The sequence below is a fragment of the Drosophila biarmipes genome, chromosome 2L, assembly GCF_025231255.1.
Source record: "Drosophila biarmipes strain raj3 chromosome 2L, RU_DBia_V1.1, whole genome shotgun sequence".
Taxonomy (NCBI): domain Eukaryota; kingdom Metazoa; phylum Arthropoda; class Insecta; order Diptera; family Drosophilidae; genus Drosophila; species Drosophila biarmipes.
Window position 1 is genome coordinate 8,218,041 of NC_066612.1, and position 17,439 is coordinate 8,235,479.

The window sequence follows — 17,439 nt, forward strand, 5'->3', positions numbered from 1 at the left end:
ATTCTAAATACTGTGATTAAATTTCCTAAAATATTTAATTTAATTTCATATTAACACCTAGTTTCCACCCCTCCTCTTTTGAAGTTTCTCCCCCATTTTCTGCGCCTCGTTAAATGCGCCCAACGCTTTTGACTTTTACTTGTCGACAACATTTACTTAAGTTATGCTTTTTGTGCCTGATGTTTTGCCTTTTTTGTGTCGCATTATTATTTTCTCATATTAATGAAGCGCACGTTTTGTCGATTTTGCTCGGGCTGGGAGCTGTATTGTTGTAATGTTTAAAGTATGATTAGCGGTCCGTCATTGTCATCATCGGAATCATCGCCAATGACCGTTGCTGGTTATTTGTGCGTTCCGGCTTTTGTGAGTAAAAGTGAACAAACGACCCTCGAAAGTGTTTCGAAAAAACACATGACTACTACGATGTTTTCCATATTCCATTGATAGGATTTGAAGTGAGCAAACGTGACGAACTTTCGGTTCAATCGATTTGGTCTGCTGCCACGGATATATCTTGATCTTTTTGGGGTCGATGGTACTTTCTATCCATCTTTCTCTCTGAACTAGCGAAAGTTTTCTATAAATTGGGTGTGGTAAATTAAATATTTATATAAACTCAGGGCATTGGATACCATTATTTAATTTGAATTGCATTTTTGAGGTCCTCTTTATATTATTTTAAGAGAAAAGTACACTTGATTCTGTTTTTAAAGCTCCCACCTTTTTCCCCTTACGCAATCTTTAAAAAATTATATCACAACATATTATTCATTTCTTAAAATTGCCAGCATATTGAAACGCTCATTCAGTAGTCCATCCATTCCTCCTCATTTTTCACCATTCCTTTCAATATTATTATATTGTTCAATCAGACTAAAAGTTTTGTCTGGGTTGCGTGTCGAATTGGCATTACTTCCATATCGGACAATTTATTTGCCAAATACAAATTCATTGTTTATACGCATCGAATATTTTCGCCGGACACATGTATAAGTTTTCCTCAACTTTTCCTTGGCTTCGACATTCGTTAGCTTTTTTATCCATCTATAGATATATTTATGTGTTAATAATTTTGCTTTGCCATTAGATGTGAGTAGCAAAAGGCTAAACACTTCCGTTGTGCCAAGGTGAGTGTTGAGGATGAAAAACTGAACATATTTCATATGCTCTTTATTTGGGCTATTCATGGGAAATATTTTTATTTAGAAGGATAGTTTAATATCTGATTTTATATAAGTTTGAAAAAAATGAGAAGGAAAATCAAACTTGTTAAACTATTTTTATTATTATTACTTTCTAGACATTTTAATAAACATACTACAAATTTGTTCAGAATAAACAACTTCTCCTAAGTATACCTTTAGAAAGGCTTTTTACCATCTTTCTTATAACTATTATCTGCCAACATTTCCATACATTTTGCACCCTATTTCAATCAATACTTACCTAATTAGGCTTTTCACACGTGTGAAACCACACTTTCAATTGGCAATCACAATACAGTGGCTGCCAATCGTCAATTGCCTTCGATTATGCAAGCAGACAGTGGGTGCCATAAATAATCCGACTGCTGTCCGAACTAATAAATTAAGCCCCCTCTTCGGAACGTTTGGGGAATGCAATAAAGGCCTTATCTGCACGCGGCCAGATGTTTGTCCGTGGCAAGAGTGTTACTATAACTAAAACTAAACTGCGCCGGCCGTTTGGAAATTACACACATTCCGGCTAAAAAGTTTTCTCAGTTGTCTGTGGCAAATTACAGTTATAAACAATGCGACGCTGCCTTGCCACATGGCCGAATGCAGTTGCAATTGTCAGAGGCATTAATAATGCATGTGCACACAAATACACGGCAAGAAAAAAGGGGGAGAAAAGACCCAGGCAGGTTGCACTTTTATTGGCCCGCTAAACGGCCACAAAACGATTGTGCTCGCTTATGCTTATGAATTTTTCTACAACTCCATGATCGAAGTGGACTTTCTAGCCATAAAACCTCAACAAACGTAAATTGCCTTAGAAAGTCAAAGTCGCTGGCTTCGCGGAAAGCGGGGGGCAGTCGGAAACCAATGGAACGAGTCGTATCTGAGTGGCATTTTTTCATGAATTTTGGCATTGCCGAGGTCAGTGTCGAAGTTTGAAAGTCATTGCGAGTGAAGCTTCCTTGTTAGAAGTCTGGGAATCTGGCAATTATTGTTTTGATATATGGGAAGGTTTGGGAAATTGCGAGGGTAAGGTAGAGAGCCAGGTGGTTTAGATAGAGAAAGTAAAAGGGGAGGATCTTACAGTCTATGGTTATGGCAAAACGAGTTGGTTTGGCGGTTTTCTAGTCTGGCGGAGAGCTAGAACGCTTTCGAAAGTAAGAATATTTCATTGAAAAATATATCTTGAAAATGTATGGATTTTATATGGTATGCAAAGTTATACCTTTGCGTCATTAGAATATTAAGATTGACAGAATATTAACAGATTCCATAGCATAATTTTAAAGAATAATAATACTTTATAAGCTTAGGAGACAGACAAACAGTAATACTCATAACAACAAATGACGAAAAATAAATGACAAATTTTAGGTCATTATTGCCACTGATTAAAATATTTGGAATGAAAATAAAGATTAAATAATTAGTGCATCTGGCAAATATCAATATTTAGCGTAAGAAAGACATATTTATTTTACCCTAATAAAACACATCACTGATTTCATTTTACTCTCAAAAGAAAATCACAAACCTTGTTTTTATTTGCAAACAAATCACACATTTCATTAAGAGATTATGCATATTATTTCCGCTTGAGCCAATTAATATGTGGATTTTTCGTGTAACCCACAGCAAATGGTAAACAAATGCAATGAAATGAAATTAAATAAAAACCGTTTTCGATTTCATAATCATAAATTCGTTGGCAGCTGTTGATGGTGCCAATGGGCCAACAAAAGTGGGTTAATTTGCACGGGCAGAGAGAGATAGCCTCTGGGCGGGAGAGGGAGATAGGAACAGATGTGAATAGCTCCCCGGTGGATTTTTACTGTAGGACAGTACGTTCCATACCATTCGACACCATGACTTGTTTACTCTGTATTCCCTATTACGACAGCTCTTTGCAAATATTGAATTGCTTTAATGATGTCTATTGTAGGGGTTTCTGTGTTTGTTATTAATTTTCAACTTGTTTTTGCTCTTATCTTTGCAGGTAATAAACAAAGTCTTCTATCAACTTCAAGTCAAAGAGTCAAGGCAAGTTAATGGCCCACAAAATCTCACACCAGGCAACGCCCATCGTTCAGCTGGTTGTTTAATTATAGTCAAAGTAAGCCGAAAAAGAATTAATGCACTTGTGTGTTTATACTTCGAATGCTCTGTTTTTGGGGCGTTTAGCTGGAAATTGGTGATAAAACAGGAAGTGAAAAACACACAGAAATGGGAATGCATTGGGGAATATTAAATTAAATGGGTACAATAATTAGGAAAAGCATGGTAATTGAAAATAGATTTATAAAGACTTAAAAGATATATTTCTGTGGTCCAACTGGGAAGAGTATCTATAAAGCCCGCTACTCAAACTCCTGCAAATAGAGTTATTTGGTGTCTTTTTACGATCCCCAGGACAACCCCCGCAGAGTTGAATGCTCCACTTCTGGTTCCAGGTGGCTAAACCACCGCCACAACCGTCCAAATTAGCCATGATATGCGTTGGTTTTGAGGTGTGTGGTGCCTTTTTTTCCCCCATAATCGTGTGGGCACACCTTCGATGGGGGAAGAATGTAAGCGTTGCACTTAGAAAAATTACCCAGTGGTCTGGGTCTCCCCCAGGTGTCCCCACAGAACTCCCACAACAAGGAGCAGCTCTAACCACCGAAAAAAGCGACATAAAAAATAACAAACATAAGCCCAACTGTCTTCGGCTGAACATGCAACTCCATAAATACCAGAGAACGCACATAAAACACGTCGCTTGGTTCGTTTGGCTGGGTATTTAGACCAGACTTTGGTGGCCAGACATGGGCTGCAGTAGACCCCCTTCTCCATAACTCCACCCCCTTGGGCACACCCATGCCTTGTTATTGGTCACTGGCTTCCGTCTGGGGAGCCACGTGCTCTGAGCTGGCCCGGGCTTTCGACTTGACGGTTTGGTATGTCTACAGTCCAGCTTCGAAAACTCTAACCCAAAAGATTACTTTAAAATATAAGAAAATATGATCAAATGATCAAAGGAATCTGGATACTTGTCTGCAAATATTATTTTAAGTTGGGTTTTCTCCTTACAACTCATGATATTAAATGTTCCCCATTAAAGTCCCAGTCACAAAAGCAAGCCAAAATTGTACTCAAAAACAAGAGAAATCGTTCTTGAATTTTACTTAAAAGCTATTAGTCCTTATTTGAAGTAAATTACTAGCTATTTGTAATGTTCATTGCCTTTATAAACTGTTATAGGATTTTATTCAATAACTGGAGTACCAAGCTCTTTTGTAGCTACACCTAAATCCCTTTTAACTTATCGATGTCGGTGTAGTAGTTATTTTATTGCTGTTATTGGTATTGTTATGGCTAGTGTTGCTAGTGCTGCGGTAGTTGTCTCTGTTTTTTTCATGTCTGACTGCAGTCGGAAATGGCATTTGACTGTTTGACTGCGTTTTATGCTCGCTCTCGGGGCGACTCAAATTATTCCACATTGCTTGGCTGTTGCCTTTGTTGCTTTGTTGCATTGCATTTTGGTACGTGGCTTTTTTGTTTATTTACTTCGACAATTGAACGATCCCCCGAAGTAACAGAAAAACTAGTTTGGTCTCGAATTTCAATTTTTGCCGGCTTCGATTGTTTATTACCTGGCCCAGACAGCTTGGTAGTTAGGCAAGGTTTTTGTTTGTTCCTTAAATTGTCTCAGCTTTTGCTTGATTTATTGTGAACGATTTTTTGGGGGCAACAATGCAAACAATTTGTTTAGGAATTTCCTGACTGAATCGCCCTAATTGCAAAAGCTTGTTATGTTTACCTGTTAAGACTTCACTTTATTAATGACTTCCATTGTTGGGAAATCTAACATACAATATTTTGTCCACAATAAATATTATTTTATTACTTATTTTACAATTTTTGGCTCTTTAATCCTCTCTCCACCTTCACATTACCTCTAAAGAATTCTTATATTTTTCTATAGTTGCATTTTGTAAATTTCTTTCTCACTTTACTTTATTGACAGTGACTTTACAAGCTGTCCAGACTATTCCTTCAGGGAATTTGCACATCATTTCAGAGCCAAAATATCTTTTGCTTTCTGTCGCAACTTATTGGTTTTTATATATAAACTTTGAACTCTCTTTCCTACAGCTTTCTGACATGTGAATTTACCAAATAATATGGCGAGTTTGTCTGCTCAACAAATGTTGCAGTCGGGCCAAAGCAAAAAAAATGGGTAAAAAAGTTGAAAAAGAAAAAATATATACATGGACGAGAAATATTTTTGCCAACATCTGTTCCGATGAACTAAAGCTGGAGCGTGAGAAGCGGCACACGTAGCTGGAAAAATGTGATATACTTGGCGAATGAGGGGGCTGCACCAAGTTTCTTACCTATGATTTGCCCGCTCTTGAGGTGCTTCTTCGCCCCAGACAATCCCTACCTCTGTGAGTTCTGTTTGGCTTGACTAATGCCAACTCAAATTATCCCAGGCCGCAGTCAGCTGTAGTTAGTTGACGCTTTTCTTTCGCATTTCCCCCGCCGCTTTTCCCCGCTGCGGTTGGAAAACGTCTGGCAATATTGACAACGCCCCCACAGGTAGATTTTCCCTCGCTTTCCTTTTTCTTACGCTCCCAAAGTTTCCAGACTGGCGAAGAGGCAGACCACACTGAAATTATACATTACTTTTGCTGTTAGTTACTATCAAAATAATATCAATGTTAGGTGAAAATATTTTAATTATATTGTTACTTTTAAATGTAGGTTTATTTTAGTTTATCATTAATGGTTGTAAATTTATTTATATATTTTTTTTGTACAAATTTTCCTCTGTGCACCTTGGAAAACCTTCTCTCTTTGTTGTCTGCATGATTTTGGTTGGCCAAAATCGTCAGTTTGTCTGCTTCCTGCCAAACTTGCCAAGGTAAACAATGTTAGAAACGATGGTGGAAAAATTACTGAGATGATAGAAAGTGGGATCGGCAGGGAATGGAAGGGAATACCACTAAAGTTGTTTACTTTTTATGCGTGGTAGTTCTGCGGTGTTTGCCAGGGTCTTAATTTACTCAAGACCGCTTGTAATAACATGGTATCACACCCACATTACTTAAAGAAATCTTAAAGAATAATTCGCTTTTAAACGCTGGCTCAGATTTTGTTGACCTTCTGTTGTTTCAATATGCATAACTATCTCAAGACCCCTTGAATTTTAATGATAACTCACTCCATTGTTGACCCGTTTTACGTCATCGCGTGGCAGAACAAAGGAAATCCTTTATGGCTCCTCCAAATTCCTTTTAGCCAAGAGGTGTTTTTATGCCACACACAAAGAGCCAAAGGAAATGCAGTTGTGCACCTTTTTTTGCTCGTACTTCTCCTGGTTTCTTCAAGGTGTTTGCCCTTGCCCCTTGAGTTCCATTGAGGTGAGTGTGGATAGCTTCCTTTACGGCTGCTTCCACACAGAGAAAGAGACGGGCTGAGACCCGCAGAAAGGGACAGGAACACGAGACTTCTCAGCCAGCTTAATGACTCACTTGAGCCATTTCTTCAGTGTCATTATTCCGCTTCCTGGACTCGAGGTTCGCTTTCTTTCTCTGCCGTTCTGTTCATCGAATTGTTAAAAAAATAATCAAATAATTGTATAAGCAAGTTCTGTGTTTTTCGCCCTTTTTCGGTTGCTTTTCACTCACCTATGCAAATTGGAATGTCATGAAGTCGAAACTTGTGTTCTATGTAACCCGTTTCCCCATTTTTTCGGTTTCGTTTGCAAATTAAAGCTAACACGGCCGAAAAACTGGGTTAACTTCGGCATAACTTTCCAGCGACAATTGCACAATTGCCGGGCCAACATTATGTTTAACTTGCTGAGACATTTCATTAGGGTTCGGGGGAAAGCTTGCCCAATTTTTGACCCAAAAATCCGTGAATATCGCCCAAAGACAATGACCTTCACTGTGTTGAATGGCCTTTCATGGTTCAGAAATCACTTAAACTTGAACGGTTTTGTAAGTCACACAAAAGTTCAGTGGCCAAACGTTTAATTGATATTTATGTATGCTTTTAAGTGGATTTTTGTTTCTTTTTTGTGTCGGCTTCACGGGGGCCCACACAGAAAGACACATCCATCAAAGTGGAGGAGATTACGAGGCAAGGCCCAAAGAATCTTGATCTTGACTTATTTCCCATTTCTGTTCTCCAAGCTGAAATTTGAGCGAAGTTGAGTCATTTTGCGCTTGGCCTGACAATGCTAATGAAGTGGCCCATTCGGCGTTTTGCTGCATTAGCAATTGCTACGCCTGGAAATTGCTTTTTCCTAGACATAGACGACTTAATGAGCTGATTGGCGACAAGTACGCCCCCTGTTGGCGCGAACCCGCAGCCCAGTTTATGTCGATAACAGCTCGCAGTCAGTGGGTGTTGATTCTCGTAATTATTTGTCAGCCCTTGATGGATTTGCATAATTAAATGAAGGGTAAAGGTAGCTAAGGCCTTTAAAATACCCTAGATAAAATATGAAATTTATGGGTCTGTTAAGTATAACTATTATTAAACTTTAACTTAATCTTTGTGACTATAATGTTTTATTTAACCCTTTTAAATATAATGAGCTTTATTTAAAGAGGCCAAATATTTTGAAGGTCACAAAGATATACTATAAAAATCATTAACTCTTTACTGTTTCTGGTCTTTTGTATTTCATAAAACACTTTTTATTGCTGGGAAAAAAGCTGGCTTTTGGCGCAATTTCCCTCCATGTAACCTTGCTAAATATCTGGCAGCTCAATCTAACCCGTAATAGCCGCTAACCAAGTTTGTCAAGTGTCAAGAAATGGCCAGCCATCTGAGATCTGCCAACGGCCGACAGCTAACAACTGAAAACTAACATCGGCTGAGGGGCATGCTGCAAAAATGGCCAACAAGAGCGAATGGTTTCCGCTCTGCTGCAGCTCCGTTGGTGGGTTGCTGGGTTGATGGGAGGCACTTCCTCCTCCCGGGAGCCCGGAGACCCCCGACTACCCCCCAGGGCCCCCTGCATTTTCTAATTTTATTACGCGACCACATAACCCTCTCCCATGTAGCGGGCATAATTTTATATAAGTCGAGTGCAGGCAACCGGTTTCTGTTTGCTTCCCCACGAAGGTTATTCGATATGATGTGAGTCTGTCAGCCAGCTCGGTTCCGAAAACGAATCCGAATCTGAATCTGTATCTCGGGATTCTGGGCCTGCCATTGACGTGTGCAACCTGCCAGCAAAACCAGAAGTCGGCTCTTTCCTGGGCATATTAATTACACTTTTCTTGACTTGCATTCTAAATTGGATTTGAATGAAAGCTGTGGCATGCTGATGAGCTCTGTTGATTTTACATTTCCCCATTAAATGTTGTCAAGAGCTAGATTAGACATCTTCTGTGGAAAGCTTCCAGGTTGGGTACTATAAAACACAATTGTTTAGAGAGAATCAAACAAGCTGTGAGCACTTTCACCAAAATTTGTCACGGAAATCTTATCAATGGTTGTTGGTTTTGAATAAGAAGTATGACTTTTATGTTCTTATCTTATATTTATGGGCACTTTAAAGTCACTTTGTTCTGATCTAACTAGTAATATTAAGCTTGCTTAACTTCAGCTAACTCACTTTTGTGTGATCAGGTGAAACCAACATGAACTTTGCTCATGCAAAGATGTCTGTTAGATGTGCCAAGGTCTAAAAAATAATAGTGTGCTAAAAACTATATTTCAAAGTTCGTTAAATTATTTTTAAAAGAATAAAAATAGTACTATTTATATAAAATTTAAAAATGTATGTTCACGTATCGAACGTATAGTAAGAATGTTAACTGATCTTGAGTTTGTTTATTGAAAATATCTACAAAAATCAATTATATTTTATATGTAGTTGATGATTATGAATTTGCAACCTAGTAGTTAATTTTGACTCAAGGTTACTTTACTATATACACAAGCGATGCACAACACATTTAAAATATTGATAATGATTCGTAATCTGCCAAAGTATAACCGCATAAATTGGGGTCAAGATCATATCGAAGATCGATGTTCTTTGAGTGAGCATAAGAGTCAGTTTAAAGACTCTAAAAGTATGATCTCACCGGGCTGTCAAAGCAATGTACACACGATGCCTCCCCGAAAGGTTCTCCAATCTAGCGCCTTGTCAACAGACTTGTTCGACATCAATGTCATAATCGAACCATCAAAGATATATGTTTATTGCCACCAGTTGATAACTGCTGATGGCTCAAGACAAGAAAAAGGAGAAAATAAATAAAAATCAAAGAACAACTTCTTTAAGAGGCAGGTAAACAACAAAAGAAGCCAGGGGCGCCAGTGAAATAAACAAGAGATTTCGAGGCCCCATGACACATCTTGTATTTTTACAGTTCGATTCTTCAGTTCCATATCAGCCAAGAGTCGTTTTATTTTTGCCCGCTGATAACTAATGGCTATACCATACCATGTATAATTAACGCTTTAGATAGCTGAAAATCGGAGAACGATTGCAGTGACGCCATTTTTCACAGAACCAAAGTGGCAGTTGCTTTTTATACCTTTTCTTTTTCTCGCCTTTTGTTTTAGCTTTATAGGACAGTTCGTTGCTTCCCATTGTTAGTTATGTGTGCGAAGTTTTACCTTCTTTCCCCTTGTCTTTCAGTATCTTTTTATTATTTTAGCCGCCTTTCATTATGTTCTTTTTAGTGGCTTTGTCTCAAGTGTGTGCAGAAATGTTGCGTCAATTGCCGGGCTTTTCTTCATTATGCCAAAGATGAGGGATTTCTTTTCGTTGAGTTCGTTCAACTCGGTTTCGTGTTTTCCCCCCGCTGGCTCCAAATTTTGTATGCCAAAGCTGTTGGGGTACTTAGTGGTGTGCTCTTAATAAGCCCTAAACCATTTCACAGCTTTTATTGTTTTCCATATGCAAGTGCTGGCAGGCAATTTAACGCTAATTTAACTCGAGCTCACTTTTCTATTTGCTTTGGGTTTTCCTTGCACTTTTCCCGGAGACTCACAGGTCCATGGCAAATTGGAAAACCATTTTCATCGCTATTTGGAAATTCATTTTCGTTGCTTTCATCTCCTTCTGACTTCCGTGTAAATTTTTGCATTGCGTTCGCTTCTGCAGCCTCATTGTCTCGGTTGGAATTATTTCTCCACTTATCCCTCTTCTTATGGCCTTTATCTTTATCTCGCAGTTTTTCACATGTGTATTTAAATTTTTCTATTTTCTTTTACCTAAAGAGATCTCTGGTTTTCCCTAGACAACACCTTAAGCCAAAAGCTTCACAATTCATGTAGTGCACTTGAGAAAATAAGGAGGAAAACAAAATTCTGCAACTTAATAAAATAAAATAATTTTATTGAATACATTTAAATAAGAGAAGTACTCCTTAAATTAGTTTGCTTTTAATGTTTTAGTCCAGAAACTTGATCACTTTTAAATATATATTTATTTTTTTAATGATTCCTACAAAAATATATTTTTTTTAAGTGCTATAAAAACATTTTGCATACGGCAAACACATCATGCAAATTTTTTCAGTCGCCTCTCGTTGCTGCTGCCTTAGATGTTGCATGTGCTGGGCCTCAACTAAATTGTTTTTTTTGTTTTTTTTGATCCAAGACGGGTTGCCTTCACACCCTTCAGCCCCTGGCCCCGCCCCTAATGCTCCACGCCCCTGGGGAGGCTGTTTGCCAATCATTGAAAATGGAATTGCAATCATCTTGCGCAACAACAACATCTGTAATATCATCTGCGGCGGCAACAACTCCATTTGGTTGCAATTCATTTTGCATTCCATTGGCAAAAATGTTTACCACATACGGTGGATGTGCCACGCCTCCATGCCGCCTCTGGTGGCAACTTAACTGTAACATTTTATTAACACTTGAGGCGTCAAAGAAAATAAAACGCGCAGCGTGCAACGCGCAATATCTCCTCGATTTTCCAGCTTCATTTTCTGGCTCTCTTTCAGTAGAAAATTTAGCTTTAGCGACTTGGATTTCAACTGCATGTGCTGCCCCTTTTGAGGCGCCTTTTTGATTGCTTTTCAGCCATTAGGCCCCCCCTGAAAATCCTCCCCCCACAAAGTTACTCCCTCTCGTAAACTATTTCTTTAGTGGGCGTTTTCGGTTGTGGCTGGTGAATTTGTATTTTAATTACACTATGCAAGCGAGATAATGAGAGAAAATAATAATTTTAAGTAGATAAGAAATATTTAAAATTTTTACCAGTGAAAAGTGTTGTAGGAAATTGTTGTTTAAAGCAACCCATATAAAAATACGTTAAAAATTTGACCATCGATTAGATAAAATAGTTTGATGTAGAATGTAAGAGAATTCACCACGTCAACATCGGATAACATAAACAAAAGTTATGGAATCTAGAAGTGCAGTTTTGGGCTCTTATTCTTTAAGCCATAGGAAGAACGAAAAAATCGAACAAGAAAAAGGGTTAAAAATGGTACCCTCTTTCAGTATAAATATTTTGATGCAAAACGTTAGAGAATTCAGCCACAAATTCATAGAGGTATCCCACGTCAAAATCGGAATACATAAACGAAAGTTATGGAATCTTAAAGTGCAGTTTTGGGTTCTCATTCTGTAAGCCATGAATTACGGAAAAATCGAACAAGAAAAAGGGTTAAAAATGGTACCCTCTTTCAGTATAAATATTTTGATGCAAAACGTTAGAGAATTCAGCCACAAATTCATAGAGGTATCCCACGTCAACATCGGATAACATAAACAAAAGTTATGGAATCTAGAAGTGCAGTTTTGGGTTCTCATTCTGTAAGACATGAGAATTACGGAAAAATCAAACAAGAAAAAAGGGTTAAAAATGGTACCCTCTTTCAGTATAAATATTTTGATGTAAAACGTTAGAGAATTCAACCACAAATTCCCACGCGTAAATCGGGATTCAATAACTTAAGTTATAGAGTCCAGAAGTGCAGTCTTGGGTTATATTCTATAATGTGGAATATAAGGGAATTCAACCACAGACTCATAAAAGTATCCATAATTTATATCGGCTGGTCAAAAAATAAATTTTCTTTCCCGCTTACCTTTAATTCTGTTTTCCTTTTAAATTATTGAGAATATAAATAAAAACTGGTTAATTGTAAGAATGTTAAAATTTATAAATGAGGTTTGTAATAACTCACCACGGATTTTTGATTACCGGAACACAAAACAAATCATTAAGGAGTCTTTTGAAGCGTTAAGAGCCAGCTGTTTCTGTCCTGCTGCTTCTTGAGATAACTTTTTGGATCATAAGGAAAATAGTTGGTAAAACTTTTCACTTCACTTGGTTCAGCTTTTGGGTTCATCGAATGCCCAAACCGACTCATCAAAAAGCGGCGAAATAAATTAAAACTTGCAAGCTGTTGACACAGAAATTCATTGAACTCGATTCGCACTCGCAAAAAAGTCAAAGGCCTTAAAGTAAATTTAACCAAAGCTTGCAATATTTTTCACGATGCTTGGCTTTGGGTTTTCATTTTCGGTGCCTCCTCCTCCTTCATTTGCTAAATGATCCATAAAATGTTGGGATAAATTGCAGACTCAGCTGAAAATTTCAGCAAACACAATTTCGTAGACGAGGAAAATGCAAACGAATGCGCCTTGCCCTTGAGTCTTATTGATTCATTTCTCGTAAACGGATTTAATGATTTAATTCCACAAAATGGCTGGAATATTTTGAATCCAAGCTGACTGAACGTTAAATGGAGCATGGCGAGAGTGATTAAATTATTTGCAATATTTATTTTTAGAACATGGCTGGGAATGGGGAAAGTTTAACCTCAAAGTCTGATTAAAAAGTATTCATTAAAAATTAGCAATTCTGAAATTTCACCGAATTATAAAGAGTGCTAAAGCCCTTCATAAATCAAAATTAAACATTCATTAGTTACTTCATTAGTATTAAGTTAAACCGAGCTTGTATCTCCTCAAATCAGATAAGAGTTATTTGCGGCCACATGCCCAACCTCTATAGCTTTTCAGCTGATCATTTTGGCAAAGTTCAACTGCCTTTCGGTTTAAGTCGACCCACTAAAAACAAAAGAACAGGAAACTGCGGGAAAAACATGTATAGAGATTTAAATGATGTGTATGGAACTGAAGATTCTCTATAATATAACTTGAAAAGTTCGTTAAAAAATGTAGTGCAAATCAAGAGTTTTAGTCAAATCATTTATTTTACTTTTTCAAATATCTTAGCGAACTATCTAAGCCAACTATCTTTAAAATTAATTATTCTGTGATCTTGTATTTTTTATTGTCAGTGCTTAGATCTCCCGATCCCCTTGAGTTACAGGGTATTTTGAGGCCAATTTGAGAACAGCGAAAACGACACGTCTGCTACAACAAGAGAGGCTGCCCAAGTCGATTCAGACACAAAGGCCGGAGCCCAACAATTTGGGTCAATTGACTCACAAGAAGCGAGAAAAAGCCAACGGTCGACAGCAAAAAATGAAATAAAACTTGTTCTCAACGCTCAGACAATAATAACTGCAAAAAAAAATTCTAAAGAACCTATGGCCAGAGATAAAATCCGCCCAATATGTGCCAGTCGCTAGTCTATCTAATCAATAGAAAAATGGGAAATGAGTATCAGAAAAAAGTCGGAAAACTGTCTCATAAATCACTCAAAACTGCCGTCAACTGCATTTATTTATGACGGTCACTGTATGCGAAAGAAAAACAAAGAAGAAAAGTGGCGACAGTCCCCCCAATCGATTTACAACTTGATTTTAACTGAAAGCCAATCCAAAGATAATACATAATTTAATTGCCTCACATAAAAAGTGGGCGAGATGTACGGAAAAGTTGCGCGGAATGGGAGCTGACTTGATTGGAGTTCCCCCCTCTCCTTGCTTTTCCACTTGGCAAGAGGATCCTAAAGCCGAAGATATGGGAAATAGGTAGAAACTGCTCTATATGTGGGCATGCAGGTCGCCTTTTACTCTTTATTTGTTGTTGTTTAGCTTGATAAATTACCCGTTTATTGTCAATATGTTAAGACTTATTTATAGACCGTTTTTTCGCATGCGTCGGAGCTGACTGAGGCAATTAAACAAGTTAACAAAATGATAATATTGTCAATTTATTGGTGATTGGATTAATAAAATCTCTGATTTGTTGATGGCGTGTGCTGAATAGTCAACATTTTTATGGTTTAATTTAACGGAGGAGTATAAGTTTCCAATTGTAAATTAGATTAATTTCATTTAAGCAACTTTAAGCCAAATGAAATCTTAATTGCCTTCCACAAGCTGCTCTGCAGTTTTCCCATACAAAGAAAACTTAGTTGGGAAATGAAAGAATTTTCGCAACTTTTAGTCACCTGCTTTGGCATCTTTCAGCAAATTATGCAAAGGAAAATGCAGCAATCGGCATCACACCAAAAATAGTGGCCAACCTAAGAGAGGAAAATTGTTCAACTCCATGACTGAGGGGTATCTTCTTTTGTTTGCCGCTTTTCCCGCTGTTTTTCCACGCTTTTCCGCCACACTTTTTTGGATTCATTCAAGCAGAGGTTTTGAGGGTTCGCCGACGTCTTCTACGCTCGTTGTTTTTTGTTTTGAGCCCGCTTTGTATCTGTAATCACTTAGTCATTGTTTTGTTGTTGCTACCTTTTTGCGCATTAATTACAAGTATTTCCTTGTTTCGTTGTTTAATTAACTTGGCCAAGTGCCGCCTATATACTCATATTCGTATATGTGAAACCGCAACCACAATCGACCCACTAACATTTATCGCAAGCCCAAGATAAACTTACCTTGTCCCTAATGAAATCATTTGAAATTGCACGCCGACATCTCTTATCAATCTGGGTGGAAGTGTATGAATAAGTGAGAAATACGAATGATTTGTGATTCATTGGCTTTATAGCCGGCGGGAGACGTCACACGACCATTACTGGATGACAATCGGCAACCGTTTTTGGAGAACAGAACTTCCCCTCCAGCCGAGTGCATCTTAAATGACTTGTCAATAGTGGGAAGTGACGAACTTTTCGAATCTTCCAAGCCCCATGTTGATTCAATTGATTTGCAGATTGTCTAATTGCTTCACTGATTTGTCTGACTTTGCGATTGGGTTTCGAGCAGACTCGTAGCAAAAGTTAATTACGCGTTTAGTAGCTGTCTCTTTTAACTTATTTGTTTTCAAAATCATTAAACTAAGTAAACAATTGAACATTTTATCGATTGCCTTTTTTTGTTGTCACTTTTGCCTTATAAAACGCTTAACAACACCTCTCACAGCCTTTACAATATTTTACCCAACACAGTTTTCAGCGAAAAACTTAAACTCATCCTCAACTTTATTGCCAATCTTTTAGCCACTTTACTCTCGACAAATTGATTAAATGGCTCACAGTTTCCTTCCGCTTTTCCTTTGAACTCTTGACTATTTTATAAGCAGCTCCCCTTCACACTGTTAAAATCAATTTACCAACACTGGAATAGTTAGCCCCGAGAACAGGCAGCCGCAGTTCCTCAGGCAGCAAATTGACATTGTTGCAGTTGAAAGCTTTCAGTCGCCTTGAACCTCAATCATATTTTATTCAGCGGAAAACTGGAAAAAAGTAAAATCGTGGAGGTAAACTTTGTTTCTAAGAGGGGGGAGGCGAAGGAAATCGTCCAAGCACCAACAGCTGGCAAAGTGTGCTTAAGGTAACCGAGGAGCAGGCGAAGAGGTCTTTTCTAATGCATTTTCAATTACCCATAGAACTACATAAATAAGGGAAAGTTTTTATTAAAATTCTATTTCAATAGAATAAAGAACGGGATTAAGTCAAGTTCTTAGTCCTCGCTATAGAAAAATGTACTCATCTTAATACTGAAAACCTTTTTGTTTCTTTTACAGCTTGCATCCCGCTAAATCGAAAGCCAATTGCAACAAATGCTTCCAACAAAAAAATATTTCAAAATTGCCATAACTTAAAAAATTAAAAATAATTTAACTACAAAAACTGCCAAATTTTGAAACCAAATGCAGCCAGCCCCAAAGTATGCAGTGGATTTCTTGAGCTTCGAGCGCAACTCAAAGCGAATTCTCTGAGCAAAACTAAATGCTCAAAGCTACGCTCAGCGGATTCACCAACCGACCAGCGCTCGCGTATAAGTGATACGCGCTGGTTCGAAACCCGACTGAAAAGTGGGTGAGCGGGAAAGAGACAGAGAGAACGAACCACAGTTATCATGGACGCTCCAGATGTGGGACGCATTATAAGAGCGCCGGCGAGGCGCAAACGCAACGATGAGCAACTAATGGATAGGGTGAGTAAAATGACAATGCAATCCACATCCTTGCAGGATGGTATAAGAGTTTTTCTTATTAAAAATACCCTGGATCTCAGGATCTATTGTGGGTTCCGACACCAAATTTGGTATGTGGACACCTATGCTGCCAACGCATAATAATGTTACAAAAAAGGTCTATCCTTCCCATTTAATGAACTAAAATAGGTTTCTTTTTGATTCATATTTTCGATATGAAAGCCTATAAATATTCGTTTATGTAAAATACTTTTGTATAGTCGTATTCACCTCCTTTTCATTTCCGCCTTTCATCGAACTCGCCTTTGTTTGGGAGAAGCTCCAAGATTGGTTTAGTTGTGAAATTTGTCACTGTCGGATGCCGCTGAAATGGGCGAGCGCCTGCAGTGCATGTGATCCAGTTTTCCAAACGGTTTTTGTTTATCTTCTTGGCCCGAAGAGGAAAATGGAAAGTTTTGGCTGCATTCATTCGAACTTCGCCCACAAATGCAACGCCGATTGTGTCATTTATTTTTATATTTTTCTCCCGATTGTTATAATTTATTTTTTTTTCCATCTGTCTTTGATTTGATTAATTTGCGGCATACCACAAAAAGTATTTTTCTTGTAAAATGCTGAGTGGTCATGAGTTGGCGTTGGTTTTTGTCAGTTTTTTATTTTTGGTTGGCGGCTTTAATTGAAAATAGTTGCTTGGGAAAGTTGTTAAGTGTTGGCGCACAATACAATAGAAAAATGTCCAGGGGTTTGCCTTTGGTGAATGCATTTTATTAGCTTATTTTCATTTATTTAAAAAATTTAATTTGCTAATATTGTAAGTGTTTAAATACCTACTGATAAAAAAGAGGAATTCATGTACCTAACAATTAATTACTTACAATATTAACAATACGCTTGGTGACAAAAAACAAATGATTGCGCATATCATTTACTCAAAGTTACACCCAGCTAATTAGCAT

General features: G+C 37.8%; 1 protein-coding gene across 3 annotated transcripts in view; it reads left to right on the forward strand.

Annotated features, from left to right (window-relative positions):
• LOC108032533 (mitogen-activated protein kinase-binding protein 1) overlaps positions 1-17,439 on the forward strand; it is a 64,347-nt gene that overhangs the window by 9,558 nt on the left and 37,350 nt on the right. For all 3 annotated transcript variants that reach the window (XM_044094299.2, XM_017106397.3, XM_017106401.3), the window contains exon 2: positions 16,071-16,483. In XM_044094299.2, the coding sequence (XP_043950234.1) occupies positions 16,406-16,483 (78 nt within the window). In that variant the 5' untranslated portion in view covers positions 16,071-16,405. The remainder of the gene's footprint in view (positions 1-16,070; positions 16,484-17,439) is intronic.